This window comes from Triticum dicoccoides, chromosome 3A (genome assembly GCF_002162155.2).
Source record: "Triticum dicoccoides isolate Atlit2015 ecotype Zavitan chromosome 3A, WEW_v2.0, whole genome shotgun sequence".
In the NCBI taxonomy this organism is placed as follows: domain Eukaryota; kingdom Viridiplantae; phylum Streptophyta; class Magnoliopsida; order Poales; family Poaceae; genus Triticum; species Triticum dicoccoides.
This window is the reverse complement of record NC_041384.1, coordinates 596,309,800-596,328,378: the sequence shown is the minus strand read 5'-3', so window position 1 is coordinate 596,328,378 and position 18,579 is coordinate 596,309,800. Positions and strand designations below refer to the sequence as shown.

At 49.9% G+C, this 18,579-nt stretch overlaps 2 protein-coding genes across 2 annotated transcripts; one reads left to right on the top strand and one right to left on the bottom strand.

Moving 5' to 3' along the window:
* The first annotated feature begins 11,054 nt into the window (after positions 1-11,054).
* LOC119269451 (PRA1 family protein B2-like) lies at positions 11,055-12,034 on the top strand. Its single transcript, XM_037551281.1, has one exon. It carries the CDS (start codon positions 11,126-11,128, stop codon positions 11,789-11,791), a length of 666 nt encoding a protein of 221 aa, XP_037407178.1. The 5' UTR covers positions 11,055-11,125; the 3' UTR covers positions 11,792-12,034.
* A 3,358-nt stretch (positions 12,035-15,392) lies between these two features.
* On the bottom strand, positions 15,393-17,649 carry LOC119269449 (laccase-3-like). The gene is made up of 3 exons (XM_037551280.1): positions 17,435-17,649; positions 16,799-17,324; positions 15,393-16,689 (listed from the first exon to the last, which is right to left on the bottom strand). Exons 1-3 carry the CDS (start codon positions 17,522-17,524, stop codon positions 15,605-15,607), a joined length of 1,701 nt encoding a protein of 566 aa, XP_037407177.1. The 5' UTR covers positions 17,525-17,649; the 3' UTR covers positions 15,393-15,604.
* Between the last annotated feature and the right edge of the window lie 930 nt (positions 17,650-18,579).

Here is an 18,579-nt window from a genome sequence, read left to right as displayed (position 1 = left end):
GCAACCAACTTATTGGAAATCATACATACTGATGTGTGCGGTCCAATGAGTGTCGAGGCTCGCGGTGGCTATCGTTATGTTCTCACCCTCACTGATGACTTGAGTAGATATGGGTATGTCTACTTAATGAAACACAAGTCTGAGACCTTTGAAAAGTTCAAGGAATTTCAGAGTGAGGTTGAGAATCAATGTGACAGAAAAATCAAGTTCCTACGATCAGATCATGGAGGAGAATACTTGAGTCACGAGTTTGGCACACACTTAAGAAAATGTGGAATAGTTTCACAGCTCACGCCGCCTGGAACACCTCAGCGTAATGGTGTGTCCGAACATCGTAATCGCACTCTATTAGATATGGTGCGATCTATGATGTCTCTTGCCGATTTACCGCTATCTTTTTGGGGCTATGCTTTAGAGACTGTCGCATTCACTTTAAATAGGGCTCTGTCGAAATCCGTTGAGACGACACCGTTTGAATTATGGTTTGGGAAGAAACCTAAGCTGTCGTTTCTAAAAGTTTGGGGATGCGATGCTTATGTCAAGAAACTTCAACCTGAAAAGCTCGAACCCAAGTCAGAAAAATGCGTCTTCATAGGATACCCTAAAGAAACTATTGGGTATACCTTCTACCTCAGATCCGAAGGCAAGATCTTTGTTGCCAGGAATGGATCCTTTCTAGAGAAAGAGTTTCTCTCGAAAGAAGTAAGTGGGAGGAAAGTAGAACTTGATGAAGTATTACCTCTTGAACCGGAAAAGGGCACAACTCAAGAAAATGTTCCTGAGGTGTCTGCACCGACTAGAGAGGAAGTTAATGATGATGATCAAGATACTTCTGATCAAGCTCCTACTGAAATTCATAGGTCCACAAGGACACGTTCCGCACCAGAGTGGTACGGCAACCCTGTCTTGGAAATCATGTTGTTAGACAACGGTGAACCTTCGAACTATGAAGAAGCGATGGCGGGCCCGGATTCCGACAAATGGCTAGAAGCCATGAAATCCGAGATAGGATCCATGTATGAAAACGAAGTATGGACTTTGACTGACTTGCCCGTAGAGCGGCGAGCCATAGAAAATAAATGGATCTTTAAGAAGAAGACAAACGCGGATGGTAATGTGACCATCTATAAAGCTCGGCTTGTCGCTAAGGGTTATCGACAAGTTCAAGGGGTTGACTACGATGAGACTTTCTCACTGGTAGCGAAGCTGAAGTCCGTCCGAATCATGTTAGCGATTGCCGCATTCTATGATTATGAAATATGGCAAATGGATGTCAAAACGGCATTTCTTAATGGTTTCCTTAAGGAAGAATTGTATATGATGCAGCCGGAAGGTTTTGTCGATCCTAAGAATGCTGACAAGGTGTGCAAGCTCCAACGCTCGATTTATGGACTGGTGCGAGCATCTCGGAGTTGGAACATTCGCTTTGATGAGATGATCAAAGCGTTTGGGTTTACACAGACTTATGGAGAAGCCTGTGTTTACAAGAAAGTGAGTGGGAGCTCTATAGCATTTCTCATATTGTATGTAGATGACATACTTTTGATGGGAAATGATATAGAACTCTTGGACAGCATTAAGGCCTACTTGAATAAGAGTTTTTCAATGAAGGACCTTGGAGAAGCTGCATATATATTAGGCATCAAGATCTATAGAGATAGATCAAGACGCCTCATAGGTCTTTCACAAAGCACATACCTTGATAAGATATTGAAGAAATTCAATATGGATCAGTCTAAGAAGGGGTTCTTGCCTGTGTTGCAAGGTGTGAAATTGAGCTCAGCTCAATGTCCGACCACGGCAGAAGATATAGAAGAGATGAGTGTCATCCCCTATGCCTCAGCCATAGGTTCTATTATGTATGCCATGCTGTGTACCAGACCTGATGTAAACCTTGCCGTAAGTTTGGTAGGAAGGTACCAAAGTAATCCCGGCAAGGAACACTGGACAGCGGTCAAGAATATCCTGAAGTACCTGAAAAGGACTAAGGAAATGTTTCTCATTTATGGAGGTGACGAAGAGCTCGTCGTAAAGGGTTACGTCGACGCTAGCTTCGACACAGATCTGGATGACTCTAAGTCACAAACCGGATACGTGTATATTTTGAATGGTGGGGCAGTAAGCTGGTGCAGTTGCAAGCAAAGCGTCGTGGCGGGATCTACATGTGAAGCGGAGTACATGGCAGCCTCGGAGGCAGCACATCAAGCAATTTGGGTGAAGGAGTTCATCACCGACCTAGGAGTCATACCCAATGCGTCGAGGCCGATCAAGCTCTTCTGTGACAACACTGGAGCTATTGCTCTTGGCAAGGAGCCCAGGTTTCACAAGAAGACAAGGCACATCAAGCGTCGCTTCAACTCCATTCGTGAAAATGTTCAAGATGGAGACATAGATATTTGTAAAGTACACACGGACCTGAATGTAGCAGATCCGTTGACTAAACCTCTGCCTAGAGCAAAACATGATCAACACCAGAATTCCATGGGTGTTCGATTCATCACAATGTAACTAGATTATTGACTCTAGTGCAAGTGGGAGACTGTTGGAAATATGCCCTAGAGGCAATAATAAAAGCATTATTATTATATTTCCTTGTTCATGATAATTGTCTTTATTCATGCTATAATTGTGTTATCCGGAAATCGTAATACATGTGTGAATAATAGACACCAACATGTCCCTAGTAGGCCTCTAGTTGACTAGCTCGTTGATCAACAGATAGTCATGGTTTCTTGGCTATGGACATTGGATGTCATTGATAACGAGATCACATCATTAGGAGAATGATGTGATGGACAAGACCCAATCCTAAACATAGCACAAGATCGTATAGTTTGTTTGCTAGAGTTTTCCAATGTCAAGTATCTTTTCCTTAGACCATGAGATCGTGTAACTCCTGGATACCGTAGGAGTGCTTTGGGTGTACCAAACGTCACAACGTAACTGGGTGACTATAAAGGTATACTACGGGTATTTCCGAAAGTGTTTGTTGGGTTGACATGGATCAAGACTGGGATTTGTCACTCCGTATGACGGAGAGGTATCACTGGGCCCACTCGGTAATGCATCATCATAATGAGCTCAAAGTGACCAAGTGTCTGGTCACGGGATCATGCATTACGGTACGAGTAAAGTGACTTGCAGGTAAGGAGATTGAACGAGGTATTGGGATACCGACGATCGAATCTCGGGCAAGTAACATACCGATTGACGAAGGGAATCGTATACGGGGTTGCTTGAATCCTCGACATCATGGTTCATCCGATGAGATCATCGAGGAGCATGTGGGAGCCAACATGGGTATCCAGATCCCGCTGTTGGTTATTGACCGGAGAGCGATCTCGGTCATGTCTACATGTCTCCCGAACCCGTAGGGTCTACACACTTAAGGTTCGGTGACGCTAGGGTTGTAGGGATATGTATATGCAGTAACCCGAATGTTGTTCAGAGTCCCGGATGAGATCCCGGACGTCATGAGGAGTTCCGGAATGGTCCGGAGGTAAAGAATTATATATAGGAAGTGCTATTTCGGGCATCGGGACAAGTTTCGGGGTCACCGGTATTGTACCGGGACCACCGGAAGGGTCCCGGGGGTCCACCGGGTGGGGCCACCTGTCTCGGGGGGCCACATGGGCTGTAGGGGGTGCGCCTTGGCCTACATGGGCCAAGGGCACCAGCCCCAAGAGGCCCATGCGCCTAGGGTTTCAAGGGAGGAAGAGTCCTAGGAGGGGAAGGCACCTCCTACGTGCCTTGGGGAGGAGGGATTCCTCCCCTTGGCCGCACCCCCCTAGGAGATTAGATCTCCTAGGGCCGGCGCCCCCCCCCCCCCTTGGACCTCCTATATATAGTGGGGAGATGGAGGACTTCTTACCCCTTGCCTTTGGTGCCTCCCTCTCCCTCTCCAACACCTCCTCCTCCTCCATAGTGCTTGGCGAAGCCCTGCCAGAGTACTGCAGCTCCACCACCACGCCGTCGTGCTGCTGCTGGAGCCATCTTCCTCAACCTCTCCTCTCCCCTTGCTGGATCAAGAAGGAGGAGAAGTTACGCTGACCGTACGTGTGTTGAACGCGGAGGTGCCGTCCGTTCGGTGCTAGGATCTCCGGTGATTTGGATAACGTCGTGTACGACTACCTCATCCCCGTTCTTTGAACGCTTCCGCTCGCGATCTACAAAGGTATGTAGATGCATCTGATTACTCGTTGCTAGATGAACTCATAGATGGATCTTGGTGAAACCGTAGGAAAAATTTTGTTTTTTGCAACGTTCCCCAACACCAGCAACGCTCATTGTTCATCCAGAGGTAGTACTGATCGGCTTTAGTTAGCAGCGGTAGCGAAGGAATCGCTCGATCGGGTTCAGTTAACAGCCATCGATCGATCGCTCGGGTTCAGTAATGCATAGCCTGCAGTGCAATCGCTCGGGTTTAGTTAGAGCCCAACGCCTCGCTCGGGTTCAGTTAGAGCCCAACGCCTCACACCCACACACGTGCGTGTGCGAGAGAAACGTGCATCGCTCGGCCCCGACCACCCATCGATATTTCCTCGTCCTCGCTTCTACCATGGTTTTTTCCGTCATGGACGGCCCAAAGAATGTCATGCAGTTGCGTCTCCGGCCCGCCCAGGACGAAAAGCCCATTTTCTGTCATGATTTTTTTGTCATAGAAGTAGGGACCCACCACATCTATGATGATACCGTGTTTTGTCACAATTATTGTCATAGAAGTGTCATAAGTATGACAGAAAAAAATTTCGTTCGGCCCAAAATGTCACGGGTATGTCTCTTTTTTGTAGTGAAGAGCTCGTTGTAAACGATTACGTCAATGCAAGCTTTGAAACTGTTCCGGATGACTCTAAGTCACAAACCGGATACATATTTTTATTGAATGGTGGAGCTGTCAGTTGGTGCAGTTCCAAGCAGAGCATCGTGGCGGGATCTACGTGTGAAGCGGAGTACATAGCTGCTTCGGAAGCAGCAAATGAAGGAGTCTGGATGAAGGAGTTCATATCCGATCTAGGTGTCATACCTAGTGCATCAGGTCCAATGAAAATCTTTTCTGACAATACTGGTGCAAGTGCCTTGGCAAAGGAATCCAGATTTCACAAGAGAACCAAGCACATCAAAAGACGCTTCAATTGCATCCGCGATCAAGTCAAGGAAGTGGACATAGAGATTTGCAAGATAGATACGGATCTGAATGTTGCAGACCCGTTGACTAAGCCTCTCTCACGAGAAAAACATGATCAGCACCAAGACTCCATGGGTGTTAGAATCATTACAATGTAATCTAGATTATTGACTCTAGTGCAAGTGGGAGACTGAAGGAAATATGCCCTAAGGCAATAATAAAGTTTTTATTTATATTTCCTTATATCATGATAAATGTTTATTATTCATGCTAGAATTGTATTAACCAGAAACTTAGTACATGTGTGAATACATAGACAAACAGAGTGTCACTAGTATGCCTCTACTTGACTAGCTCGTTAATCAAAGATGGCTAAGTTTCCTAGCCATGGACAAGAGTTGTCATTTGATGAACGGGATCACATCATTAGATAATGATGTGATTGACTTGACCCATCCATTAGCTTAGCACTATGATCGTTTAGTTTGTTGCTATTGCTCTCTTCATAACTTATACATGTTCCTATGACTATGAATTATGCAACTCCCGAATACCGGAGGAACACCTATTGTGCTATCAAACGTCACAACGTAACTGGCTGGTTATAAAGTTGCTCTACATGTGCCTCCGATGGTGTTTGTTGAGTTGGCATAGATCGAGATTAGATTTGTCACTCTGATTTTCGAAGAGGTATCTCTGGGCCCTCTCGAAGAAGGCCGCAAAGCGAGCTGTTGGTGAAGCAAAGGGTCGGGCATATGAGGACCTCTACCAACGGTTAGGCACGAAGGAAGGTGAAAGGGACATCTATAAGATGGCCAAGATCCGAGAGAGGAAGGCGAGGGACATTGGCCAAGTCAAATGCATCAAGGACGGAGCAGGCCAACTCTTGGTGAAGGACGAGGAGATTAAGCATAGATGGCGGGAGTACTTCGACAAGCTGTTCAATGGGGAGAATGAGAGTTCTACCATTGAACTAGACGACTCCTTTGATGAGACCAGCATGCGTTTTGTGCGGTGAATCCAGGAGTCTGAGGTGAAGGAGGCTTTAAAAAGGATGAAAGGAGGCAAGGCGATGGGCCCTGATTGTATCCCCATTGAGGTGTGGAAAGGTCTCGGGGACATAGCAATAGTATGGCTAACCAAGCTTTTCAACCTCATTTTTCGGGCAAACAAGATGCCAGAAGAATGGAGACGGAGTATATTAGTACCAATCTTCAAGAACAAGGGGGATGTTCAGAGTTGTACTAATTACCGTGGAATTAAGCTGATGAGCCATACAATGAAGCTATGGGAGAGAGTCATTGAGCACCGCTTAAGAAGAATGACAAGCGTGACCAAAAATCAGTTTGGTTTCATGCATGGGAGGTCGACCATGGAAGCCATTTTCTTGGTACGATAACTTATGGAGAGATATAGGGAGCAAAAGAAGGACTTGCATATGGTGTTCATTGACTTGGAGAAGGCCTATGATAAGATACCGCGGAATGTCATGTGGTGGGCCTTGGAGAAACACAAAGTCCCAGCAAAGTACATTACCCTCATCAAGGACATGTACGCTAATGTTGTGACAAGTGTTCGAACAAGTGATGTCGACACCTATGACTTCCCGATTAAGATAGGACTGCATCAGGGGTCAGCTTTGAGCCCTTATCTTTTTGCATTGATGATGGATGAGGTCACAAGGGATATATGAGGAGATATCCCATGGTGTATGCTCTTTGCGGATGATGTGGTGCTAGTTGACGATAGTCGGACGGGGGTAAATAGGAAGTTAGAGTTATGGAGACAAACCTTGGAATCGAAAGGGTTTAGGCTTAGTAGAACTAAAACCGAGTACATGATGTGCGGTTTCAGTACTACTAGGTGTGAGGAGGAGGAGGTTAGCCTTGATGGCCAGGTGGTACCTCGGAAGGACACCTTTCGGTATTTGGGGTCAATGTTGCAGGAGGATGGGGTATTGATGAAGATGCGAACCATCGAATCAAAGCCGGATGGATGAAGTGGCGCCAAGCTTCTGGCATTCTCCGTGACAAGAGAGTGCCACAAAAGCTAAAAGGCAAATTCTACAGGATGGCGGTTCGACCCGCAATGTTGTATGGCGCGGAGTGTTGGCCAACTAAAAGGCGACATGTTCAACAGTTAGGTGTGGTGGAGATGCGTATGTTGAGATGGATGTGTGGCCACACGAGGAAGGATCGAGTCCGGAATGATGATATACGAGATAGAGTTGGGGTAGCACCAATTGAGGAGAAGCTTGTCCAACATCGTCTGAGATGGTTTGGGCATATTCAGCGCAGGCCTCCAGAAGCTCCAGTGCATAGCGGACGGCTAAAGCGTGCGAAGAATGTCAAGAGAGGGCGGGGTAGACCGAATTTGACATGGGAGGAGTCCGTTAAGAGAGACCTGAAGGATTGGAGTATCACCAAAGAGCTAGCTATGGACAGGGGTGCGTGGAAGCTTGCTATCCATGTGCCAGAGCCATGAGTTGGTTGCGAGATCTTATGGGTTTCACCTCTAGCCTACCCCAACTTGTTTGGGACTAAAGGCTTTGTTGTTGTTTGTTGTTGTTTATCTCTGGGCCCTCTCGGTAATGCACATCACTATAAGCCTTGCAAGCAATGTGACTAATGAGTTAGTTACGGGATGACGCATTACGGAATGAGTAAAGAGACTTGCCGTTAACGAGATTGAACTAGGTATGATGATACCGATGATTGAATCTCGGGCAAGTAACATACCGATGACAAAGGGAACAGCGTATGTTGTTATGCGGTTTGACCAATAAAGATCTTCGTAGAATATGTAGGAACCAATACGAGCATCCAGGTTCCGCTATTGGCTATTGACCGGAAGTGAGTCTCGGTCATGTCTACATAGTTCTCGAACCTGTAGGGTCCGCATGCTTAACGTTCGATGACGATCGGTATTATGAGTTTATGTATTTTGATGTACTGAAGGTAGTTCGGAGTCCCGTATGTGATCACAGACATGACGAGGAGTCTCGAAATGGTCGAGACATAAAGACCGATATATTGGAAGGCTATGTTTGGACATCGGAATGGTTCCGGATGAGTTCAGGCATTTACCGAAGTACCAGGGGGTTACTGGAACCCCCCGGGGAGTCAATGGGCCTTATTGGGCCTTAGTGGGAGAGAGGAGGGGGCGGCCAGGTGGAGGGCGCCCCCCACCCAAGCCCAATCCGAATTGGGTGGGGGCCGGCCCCCTTTCCTTCCCTCTCTCTCCCTCTTCTTTCTTCTCCTACTCCAACTAGGGAAAGGGGGGAACCTACTCCTACTAGGAGTAGGACTCCCCCTTGGGCCGCCATAGAGAGGGCCGGCCCTCCCCTCCTCCCCTCCTTTATATACGGGAGAGGAGGCACCCCATAGACACACAAGTTGATTGTTTAGCCGTGTGCGGTGCCCCCTCCACAGAATTCCACCTCGGTCATATCGTTGTAGTGCTTAGGCGAAGCCCTGCGTCGGTAACTCATCATCACTGTCATCACGCCATCGTGCCGACGAAACTCTCCCTCGGCCTCAACTGGATCAATAGTATGAGGGACGTCACCGAGCTGAATGTGTGCAGATCGCGGAGGTGTCGTGCGTTCGGTACTTGATCGGTTGGATCGTGAAGACATTCGACTACATCAACCGCGTTTCATAACGCTCCCGCTTTCGGTCTACGAGGGTACGTAGACATACTCTTCCCCTCTCGTTGCTATGCATCTCCTAGGTAGATCTTGCATGGTCGTAGGAATTTTTTAAAATACTGCGTTCCCCAACACTTCGACATAGCGGGCAGCGAATCCGAGTCCTCTGTCATCCGATCTACGGGTTGGGACCTCATCCCCTGCGGGTCTGAGGAGGATATGGTCGTCCACATTGCACTCAGTCGCACCCACGAGGAGAATGCCCGTTAATGTTCGGACTTGATTCGATGGGAATCCATAGCGTACGCCGAAATGACGCTAGGATCTAGCGTCAGGCGCGTCGCCGTTGCCTCGCCGGAGGCAATGCGGTCCGTCTGAAGTCCAAAAATTGTGGCGAATGTGCAACCCCCTCATTGGCGCGTCGATTCGGAGGTGCACACCCACTTTGCTCCAATGAAAATATGGCCCGGCATGCGAGGCATCAGGCGCGAGAGGCCGCGGTAGACACCGGTGAGGCGAAGTCACACTCTCTGACGCCGCAACGACGTCATGGTGGATGTGTCGGGCTCCGACCATGACAGATCCATAGTCGACCTCACACTGGCCGACGATGTGCAGGCCACGAGCTTCAACGATGAAGAGTAGGACATGGGCGATGTCCGCGCCTCGGTCCCATGAGCCGGTGTGTGTCCCATGTCCTACTCTTCCTCGTCGGCGACCGCACCTCCACTTCGAGGGGCTTAGCCTGCCGCCGGACATGGATACGATGGAAAACAAGGACGGTCATCGGCAAAAAATTTAGACTAGTTTATCGTTGCATGTAATTGTACAGATTTGAGGTTTTGCAATTCATGTATCTGGTTGTGAAAGAGGAAGTTTGAAGTGTGACCCGGATGACCCCTCATATTTTCTACAGGACAGCCATACTCGGCAAATGCAAACCCTCAAATCCATGCACGTGTAATTCATCACAATTTAACAGTTCAACAAAGCAACAAAGCAAAATAAATCTTAGTTCAACAACCTGAACATGGAAAAGTGAAATTGAAGTCCGAGAATGATGGATCAATCGCCGGATGGATCACTCCCTGGAAGCCATGTGTGCCGCCGCCTCTGTCGTGGCCATCCATGTTGCCTGCTCTACCTCCATCCGTGTCACCTGCTTTGCAGCTGCCATCTCCGCTCTTGCCGCCTCGTACTCCGCTTGTTTATCTCCTTCTTCCTCCCGATGATCCATATCTTTCCTTGCTCATCCAAGAGGTTTGTCTCCGCCAACATTATCCTCGAATCCTCCGTGTCTCGGGCAAGTTGCAACCAGGTTAATCCAAAAGCCCGGACCTTCTCGATCTCCCATTTGAGACTAGCGGTGTATGCAATTAATTGATAATGCCCCACATGAGAATGCAAGGTATTGATCGCAAATGAACAAAAAAAAAATTGTGCCCTGTTGTGTCATTCCGTCGAACAAGACATGGGGCGTAGTGGTGCTCGCCGAATTTTGATCGCGACTTGCGATTCTTTTTTTCTCAAGTTCCTAAAAAGTCCCTACATGTTTGGTTCCTGAGACTTAACATGGACTAAAAGACCACATTACAACTATAAGTCCCTATAAGTCCCTCCTTGAGAGTCCTATTTCATAAGTCCCATGCCAACGGACCTCTGTTTATTCTCTAATTCACCCGCGCTTGTAAGGAGTCCTATTGAAACCAAGAAATATAGGCCTGCTTGCCATCCACACGAGAATAGATAGAGTTTTCCGAAGAAACCTGTTAGTGAAGGACCCACTTTAAGTCCCTATAAGTCCTTCCTGCTTGGTTTAGATGAGACTTATAAATACTTTTTTAAGTCCCTAAACCAATAAGTCCCTAGAAACAAACACCCTCTCAATTTCAAGGTAGAGATAGCTAACCGGGCTTGCCGCCCGTTAACATCCCTTTCTTCCAGCTTTGCGGATCGAGTCACTCATTAATCAGGTCATAATCACGACACGTAGAACGCAAATGACTTGTGGGTCGCGAGTTAGGGTCAGTTCTTTTGAGCGGCTTAAAAATAAGCCGCTCCTCCCTAGCTTAAAAAATAAGCTGCACCTAAAATTTGTTGAGGTTTCTAAATTAGTTATCTCATAACTAGTTTAGAAGCCACATTGTATAAGAGTGACGGCTTATAGAATAAACTGGGAAGGAGGTGGCTTATTTTTTAAGCCGGCAAAAGAACTGGAGCTTAGTCCAGCACCCACTGTGTGAGGTGGGACGGGCGTAGAGCCACCAATCCTCGGAATCATAAAAGTGCTGGCCCAGCCCAGCGTGCCCATCAATCAATCCGCGGAATCTATTCCCCCCGCAGCAGACGCCATGGCCGCCGCACCGACGCCGCAGCCCTTGCTCCCGGTGACCAACCCCTCCTCCGGCGGCGGCGGCTCTGCCCCATCCTCCGGCGGCGGCCTCTCCGACTCCGCGCTCGCCACGCCGGCCTTCCGGCTCTTCCTCAGCAGGGTCTCCGACACGGCGCGGCGCTCGCTCGCCGACCGCCGCCCCTGGACGGAGCTCATCGACCGCTCCGCCATCTCGCGGCCAGACTCCCTCTCCGAGGCCACCTCGCGGCTGCGCCGCAACCTCGGCTACTTCCGCGTCAACTACGCCGCCGTGGTGGCCTTCTCCCTCGCGGCCTCCCTCCTGGCGCACCCCATCTCGCTCCTCGTCCTCCTCAGCATCCTCGGCGCCTGGTGCTTCCTCTACGTCTTCCGCGCGCCCGACCAGCCCGTCGTGCTCTTCGGCCGCACCTTCACCGACCGGGAGACGCTGCTCGGCCTCCTCGTCTCGTCGCTGCTCGCCTTCTTCCTCACGTCCGTCGCCTCGCTCATCATCTCCGGCCTGCTCGTCGGCGGCGCGCTGGTGGCGGTGCACGGCGCGTTCCGCATGCCCGAGGACCTCTTCCTCGACGACTCGAGCTCCGTGTCAAGCGGCAACACTTCGCACAGGCTGCTCTCCTTCCTCGCGTCGCCCGGATCTGGTGTTTGAGCCCGCGCGAGATCTGGTAGCCTTCTTGGACCAACGAGTTCATTTCAAGTCTGAGTCTAATTTCGCGAGATCTGATTTTGGTTTAAATATGTATCTCCAGTTATGCAAAGATCCGCGTGAAGCTGTATCCTCTCGTATTTGAGCAGATGTTAAGCATTAGCATTTAGCAAATTGATCACTGTGCACTACGAATCGATTGAGCGTTAGCAAATTGATCCGCATTACTAGCCGTATTCTCTCGTATTTAACCAGATTGTTCATATACAGGTTTTGTGGTTTCCACTGAGCCTGCCTTTACCTGTGGTTTTTTATCTACTTGTTCAAACTCATTCTGGTGCCTGAATTTGGGGTTGTGGTGAGATATGTCGTCCTTCGTCGGTCCTTGAGAAACAGCTTCACTTATGTCAGAGCATCGTACACCCTGCGCCCTCAAACGCCTTCTATACGTGCCAGGCCAGAAAGCTTGGTCCATGGCCTTGTTGGGATACTCTAACTCTTACATTCTAATCCTGAACTAACTCTAATCAAAAAGGTGTTTGGATGGCAGGGTTAGATGGAGCGCGAATACGGCGAGGCGTCTTCATGGGCGGTGTGAGAGGGAGTGAGGGAGAGGATGAGAAACTTCGGGGAAGTGGGAAGGAATCTGCTGCGGAAGAGCGAGAGAAAAATGTGTTTTTTTAGTGGTGCCGAGAAGAATTAATCCAAATAAGCACCTTTTGGGTGGGTTAGTTTTTGGTTGGGTTAGATGCATCTAACCCAACCAAACCCTCATGTTTGGATATTTTTGGGTTAGTTGAGTCCAGACTAACCCAAACTAACTCTAACCCATGAATCCAAACACGGCCCATGTCTAGGATGAATACGAGGATGCCTGACCCATCCAGGCATGTTCGTCATGTCGGACCAGACAGACTGGACCCACCATAAATTCCATATAATTGACCAAGTTCGTCAAAATCCAACGCCCTCCTCTAGCGTTCATCCTTCTTTTTTCTGCGTCCGAGCCCTCACCGTCCTCGATCCTTGCTCCATCATATGCGTCGCCCTAGATGTTGTCGTCACCCAGCCCCAAACCACTGACATGGATGTTGCCTCGGCGTTGTTTGTGGGGCTCCCGTCCGTGGCGACGAGCTGCAAGGCAAAGAACATCACCCGGAGGGTGCGGCAAAGGAAGCAGCGCGAGAGGGAAGTGGTAGCCAAGGATGTTGAGGACACCAACCAGGATGTGTCCCCTTCACTGCGCCCGGTCGCCCCGTGCCCGTCCATCCCGCAGCTGACAAGGAAGCCACCGTCCGCTTGTGACCGGCAATGATCCAACGGCCGCCTGGACGATTCTAGACTCATTTACACAAACGGAGGCGCAGGGCGACGAGGTGTGTGACTCACTGCAACTCCGACGGATGCGGACAAGTATGGATGTTGTCGGCGCCCGGTTTGCCTAGATCCTGTTCGACGGAATGTCCCAGTAGGAGACAATTCAAATTTTGCTCCATTTGTATCGTTTCGTCCGTTATATATTTGCTATGCCATTGGATCAAATAATTGCATATGCCCTTGAATCAATCAGTGGCATATTTTGTTAGTTTATTTGAAATCATAATCATTATAAGAGAATTTCATGTTGGGCATGATCATTGAGGGTGGAGAATCTACAAACCCTATGGAATGCCTTGCGGGATCCAAATTGTCTTACGTTTGATGTTGGGAGAACATCGCGCACTAACAAGAAAAGGACGACAAAGATACCTAAGGCAAGAGGTCCGACATTCACAACATTTGAGGATGTTTTGTTGGTTAAATCTTGGTGGGCCACAAGCATGGACCCTATATGTGACATGGATCAAGAGGGCAACAAATATTATTAAGAGAAGATCCACAAACATTATCATGAAAATAAGGAATATGTGGAGATGCATCCTATCAATACCACTTGCAATGTGGCCTCTCTCCAACATAGATGGCCCACCATCCAAGACAACGCGAACAAGTTTGTCGGCCACTATGCTTCCGTGCTTGGCCAGAATCAAAGTGGGATTAGAGTCCAAAGTCACATAAGTTTAATTGCTCTGTTTCGTCATAATTTGCATTGCTAGTTTTTATGTCGGATTACTTTATTGTTTGATGGATGGTGTTGGCAGCCACTTTGTACCAACAAACCGAGATGAAACCATTCAGTTTTAGCCATTGTTGGATGAAATTGAATGGCCAACCAAAGTGGAATTAACTTGCGGAAGACCTCAAAGTAACAAAGTTGGTAACAAGAGGTTGAAGAAAAATGATGGTTCAAACTCCAATCAATTCATTGGATTGGATGATGAAGATGAAGAAGTTGTTGGGGAGAATGGTGACGGTAGAGAAAACTGTCAATACCCTTGCTAGGGTGGCGAACACGGCCAGAAGTGCTAGAGCGGAGGTCGCACAAGGGGATTACCCAGAGTTCGGCCCTCGTATTGAGGTAATACCCTACATCATGCTTCTAATTTGTATTCATGGTGGTGCCCCTCGTGCGAGGGAGTTAGAGTGGGGAAAATAATATGGCTACCGAGACTACAATCATTGTTGTAGATTAGAATGGCTACCCCTAGCCGCGCCTTATATAGACGATGGGGGCTAGGGTTTACATTTGGGGTCTAACCGACCTTACCCTGTCGCCATCTTGGCTTGCACGCCAAAATGATCTCTCGATCTCAACTCGAGCCTTTGGGCTCCCCCTGATGTTGAATCTTCATCGAGCCCCTTGGACCTTGGGACACACCTGCTGTTAGGCTTCCCATGGAGAGGCCACCCTGGGTGTATTACACCATCAGTAAGCACTGAGCGTGTCCGGATTCGGAATCTTGTCATCTTCAGGAATGAAAACGCAGGCGGGCTCCTCAACGACCGTGGCGTGTCTTCATGAGCCCAACGTCAAGGTGTTTTCGGGCCTACCAAGTGCACGGCTTGTGGGACAACACCTTTATGAGTTCGGAATGACCAGCAGGGAGCTCCTAGGGCTCGAGCTTCTCCCAATGTGCTCCATTTATCCCGAGGCCTTTGTGGCATGAGGTTGTATGCCCATCTGCATGTTCTTCATTGTTTCGGAGTGCTACACCTTGAGATCCACATGCCTAGGATAACGTGACTTTATAGTTTCGGGGTACGTCATCTCGAGCTTTGCTCTCTAGTTATCGAGGCGTCGTCAGCCCACGTCTCGTCATGTCCTGTCATTACTGACAAGAAAACTGAAAACATTTGGGTCTATCCTATGGAGGCCAGAGGATATCGACGTTTTTATGATAACGTCAACCTGGCTGGAGCATAGGGTCAAAAAGTTTTTCTCCCATCATGGATGACGGTAATACTCTTCGGATATAATCTACCTCATCTTTGGTTGGCTTTTTTTGTTGTTGTAAAATAATCTTTTTTTTTTGTTATTGTGTTGAACAAGTTGTCAGTGTGATATGCAGAAGCTGGCCGGGCATTGCTCAGTTCAATTGTATCACATCGATATATCAATCAAATGAAATTGTCCTTCATACAAAAAGATCCTCCACATATGAGTTCTGGCTAATCAATGATGTTTTTTCTCTTTCAAATCAGCACATTTCGATCTTTGATGTAGTTACTGCTATCACATAAGAGTTCATTTCAAATAATAAGCTGATGAATCACTGAAAATACGCAAATTTACAGGGGAAGTTACAAACCATGATGGAAAATCAAAACCCCTAGTAGAAATACAAAATAAAGATCACAAATACCCCCAAATGGCAGGAACTGAGAGTAGAACGTGGGCAGTCTTCAATATTGCTGGTGTTGTATCTTTGCCGGTCATTAGCACATTGGAAGATCAACTGGAGGCGCCTCCAGTGACTGTAACTCGCCATACCCGTCCTCGACCAGAAACGCCATTGCCAGGCCCCAGGTGATGTGCACGTCGAGATGGCAATGCATGAGCCACACCCCCGGGTTGTCGGCGCGGAACCGGATGACCGCCCAGCCGTTCACGGGCACCGCCACGGTGTTCCGCTGCGGTGGGTTCTCGAGGTTGAACTTCGCGGCGTCCTTCTCGGCGTCGTAGTTGCCGAAGCCCTCGGCGAGGATGTAGAAGTCGTAGCCGTGGAGGTGGATGGGGTGGTTCTCCGGCGTGACGATGCTGGTGTCCTGCAGGACGACCTGCACCACGGAGCCGAACCTGAGCTTGTACAGCTTGGTCGCCGGGATCGGCTGCCACAGGCTCTGGCTGACGTTCTGCGCCGTGTAGTCGAACTGCACCGGCGGGTTGGCCGGGAAGTCGGTGGTGTACACGCCCGGCATGTCGTAGTAGTGCGCGTGGAGGAGGGAGGTGGCCTTGGGGAAGACGAAGGAGACGTTGTTCATGCTGGCCGTGAAGCGGGTGTTGTTGTTCGGCCCGGCGCACAGCTGCCCCGGCGCGCAGTTGAACAGCCCGAGGCCGACGGTGAAGAAGAGGTTCTCGTCGACGGGGCTTGGGATCTCGACCTTCCGCGGGCTCTTGATGCCCGCGGCGAAGGCCGTGGCGGCGCCGGTGTCGTTGAAGGCCGGGAGGGTCGGGAACGCCGGCGGGATCGATGGGCCGAAGTCGGTGGTGCAGCCGCAGTCGTACTCGAGTACGGCGGTGGTGGTAGTGTTGTCGAACGCCACGCCCTGCGTGGTGACGTAGCCGCGCGCGGCGATGTAGTAGCGCGTGGGCGCCTGGTCCATGGTGACGAGCACGTCGGTGGTCTGGCCCGGCGCGATCATGAGCACGGAGGTGACGAACGGCTTGGTGTAGGAGGCGTCGACGCCGACGACCGTCATCTTGTGGCTGGCGATGGAGACGAAGAGCTCGTGGTTGAGCGCAGAGTTGATGAACCGCAGCAGCGCCGTCTCGCCGGGCTTCACCGAGATCGCGGTGGTGTCTGCCAAGAGCCAAAGCGAACGACACACACATCGTCGTCAGTGTACATGTTCGTGTCACGCACGGTGGCTAGCTGCATCGCCGGCGAGATCATCAGCACTCAGCAGTACCTTGGCGGGAGCAGTTGTAGAGGTCGCCGGGCTGGCCGTTGACGGTGAAGGCGTCGGAGACGTTGGGCGCGCCGCCGGTCCGCTGCGCCTCCCGGATGACCTCGACGGGGTTGGCGTTCCACCACTCGCCGAGGAGGATGGGCACCTCCCGCGATGGCTTGTCGAAGGGGTAGGGCTTGTCCTCCCGGGGCCGGATGATGAGCGCGCCGTAGACGGTGGCCCGGAGCCAGGAGCTGTGGGCGTGCCACCACAGGGTGCCCTCCTGGCCCTCGATGGTGAAGCGGTACTTGTAGCTGCCGCCGGGCTTGATGGGGCACTGCGTCACGAACTCGGGCCCGTCCGCCCACCCCGTCCTGAACTGCCGGATGCCGTGCCAGTGGATGGTGACGTTGTACTGCGCCTGGTTCACGACGTTGACCACCAGCGTGTCCCCCTCCCGGACCTCCAGCGTCGGCCCCGGGAACTGCCCGTTCACCGTGATGATGTTGTGCTCCTCGCACAGCCTCTTCACCGGCGTCTCCTGGACCTTCATCGTCACAAAACAAACAATCAGCAAAGCCGTACCCAAAAACAGCAACGCCATTACCGCATTGCTGGTAGGAGGAGAGACAGGGAGGTAGGAATAGGATCACGTACGATGAACTCGTGGTGGTGCACTTTGGTGGCGCCGGCGAGCAGGGCGGACGCGAGGCAGCCGAGGAGAAGGAGGAGCCCGGAGGACGCCATTGCCGGCCCACCGATCGCTGACCGGAGATCGTCGTCTACGTCGGCGCTCTCTGCGATGGGGTGGTGGCTGGCTAGAGAAGGTCTTGTTGTGGCTGAAGGCTCGAGTTGAGTTGGCGATGAGACTTGCAGCGTCGAGGGGGCGGTATATATAGCATTCGAGCAGGGTTCAAATGCGATCGTCGTCGTGTTCCTGCCGTCGTCTGGCCTGCAGCTGCGGGTTGGTGGATTAGGTTGTGATTTTTCTGCGTGGGGAAGCTTTTCGCGGGCGGCCATGCTAGCTGCATCGATCGAAGTGACCTGCTTCGATGGAGGCCTCGCGTGTCATGTCAACCCTGCAGATGGTTTGGTGCACCCACTGGACTGCCCCCGGTTGGCGCATGCGCAGTGGTTTCACGGAGCAAGCGACTTACTTGAGAATGACACGAAAGGTGCGTTTTACTTTCCACCGTGCTTTTTGATGTGTGTCACATCCAGTTCGGTTATACGACTCACTTGATCTGCTTCGAGTCTGGAAACATTATTGCTCATTTAACGGTCGGTAGTCATCGCAAAAAATGACATTAACCGTCGGTAAATAGGGATTACTTTTCTCTCGACTTGTGCGTGTCCACCTTGCGCCGTTTTCACAGCTTTTTCGCAAAGTCGACACTGTGATCTTCAATCTGTGCTATGCAAATCTTCTCGGCCTCTGTTTGCGTTATAATGTACCATTGTGATTTGTGATTGTGGTGGTTATGGTTAGCTGTTTTTCGTTTCACAGCAATCGACCAATTTTTTATCCCCTTTTCCTTCATCCCTACAGTCTTCATATGATTGACATCATCGGGTAGAAGCGAGGCGAGCTCTGATACTGAGCCAACGATGGCGTGGTGAACACAAAAACACTGGGTAGCGACGAGGCAAGTTTTAATTGAGTCAGAGCAGACAATGTCGTTGATGTATGGGTAAAATGGTAGATTATGAAACAAGCTAATGGTCACATGTTAGAGGCAACTGTCTCAATAGGCTAGTTTAGGGAGCTTCAATTCAGATCTAGAGCCACCGAAACTATGGTG